The sequence below is a fragment of the Octopus bimaculoides genome, chromosome 10 (genome assembly GCF_001194135.2).
Source record: "Octopus bimaculoides isolate UCB-OBI-ISO-001 chromosome 10, ASM119413v2, whole genome shotgun sequence".
NCBI lineage: Eukaryota > Metazoa > Mollusca > Cephalopoda > Octopoda > Octopodidae > Octopus > Octopus bimaculoides.
Genome location: NC_068990.1, coordinates 92,477,755 through 92,478,982, shown reverse-complemented (window position 1 = coordinate 92,478,982; position 1,228 = coordinate 92,477,755). Strand labels below are relative to the sequence as shown.

The window sequence follows — 1,228 nt, the reverse complement described above, 5'->3', positions numbered from 1 at the left end:
ATTATTATTATTATTATTATTATTGATGTGGCAAGCAGGCAGAATTGTTTGCTTGTTGGACAATAATGCTTAGTGAGATATCTCCCAATTTTCCAAATTCTGAGCTCAAATTCTTCTAAGATCAGCTTTGCCTTTCCTTTTGGAGTCTATGAAATAAATAATACCTGTTGAGTCCTGGGGGCGATGGGGGCCGATGTAATTGACTTTAAGCCCACCAAAAGTTGCCGGCCTTGCACCAAAGTCCGAAACCATTATCAATCGACAAGTTGGCAGAATTGTAAACTCGGACAAATTGCTCTTGAGGTATTTTGTTTGTCTTTACGTTCTGAGTTCAGATTCTGCTAAGGTTGACTTTGCCTTTCATCTTTTCAGGAGTTGATAATATAAGTAATATAAGCAGATGAACAGTGGGGTATATTGATGTAATTGACAAACTTCCACCCCTGAAATTGCTGGCCTTGTGCCAACATTTGAAATCATCATCATCATCATCATCATTATTAATTTCATTTCAATGAACAGTTTAAAACGTTGATGCCCTCACCTTGGGTTCATCAACACTAAGTTATTTCCTTCGACAATGTGCTGCAGTTTAGGGATGTAGACCTGAGATTGTTCTGCATGTAAAAGAGCACCAACGAAGGTGGGAACCTTTTCTTCTGCAGATGAAACAATAACTTCAACCAAGTCCTGTAACTTTCTCCAGCCTGCAAGAGAGAAAAAATGCTAATATTTAAGGAACAAATGGAAAAGGGAACACAAATTCAAAGAGTTTGGTCAATCAAATTGTCTCCAGTGTTTAAAAGCTTGGCAGTTATTCAGTTGGTCTCTTAGGTCAAACTAGTCGTCAGGCTGTGGGAGACAAACAAACTAACACACACACAAACACACACACACACACACACACACACACACACACACGACGACCACGACCACGACCACCACCACCATCATCATCATCATCATCATCATCATCAATATCAACAACATTGTTTTAATGTTCACTTTTCCATATTTCCATGGATCAAACAGAGTATTTGTTGAGGCAGATTTTCCACAGTTGGATGCTCTTCCAGTCACCAACCCTCACTTGTCTCTAAGCAAGCTATTTCCACATTTCAGACATGTTTTCAGGGATGGCTGGATATGAAGAACACCACTTATATGATAGTGATCCTTGTTTTACGTCTACTGTGTGATCCCATGACAAGGAGACCGCCCCCCCCCC

General features: G+C 40.0%; 1 protein-coding gene across 1 annotated transcript in view; it reads right to left on the bottom strand.

The window, feature by feature from the left end:
- Positions 1–1,228, bottom strand: part of LOC106874592 (uncharacterized) — a 71,169-nt gene that overhangs the window by 14,544 nt on the left and 55,397 nt on the right. The window contains exon 18 of the mRNA XM_052971372.1: positions 545–707. Coding sequence (XP_052827332.1) covers positions 545–707 — 163 coding nt within the window. The remainder of the gene's footprint in view (positions 1–544; positions 708–1,228) is intronic.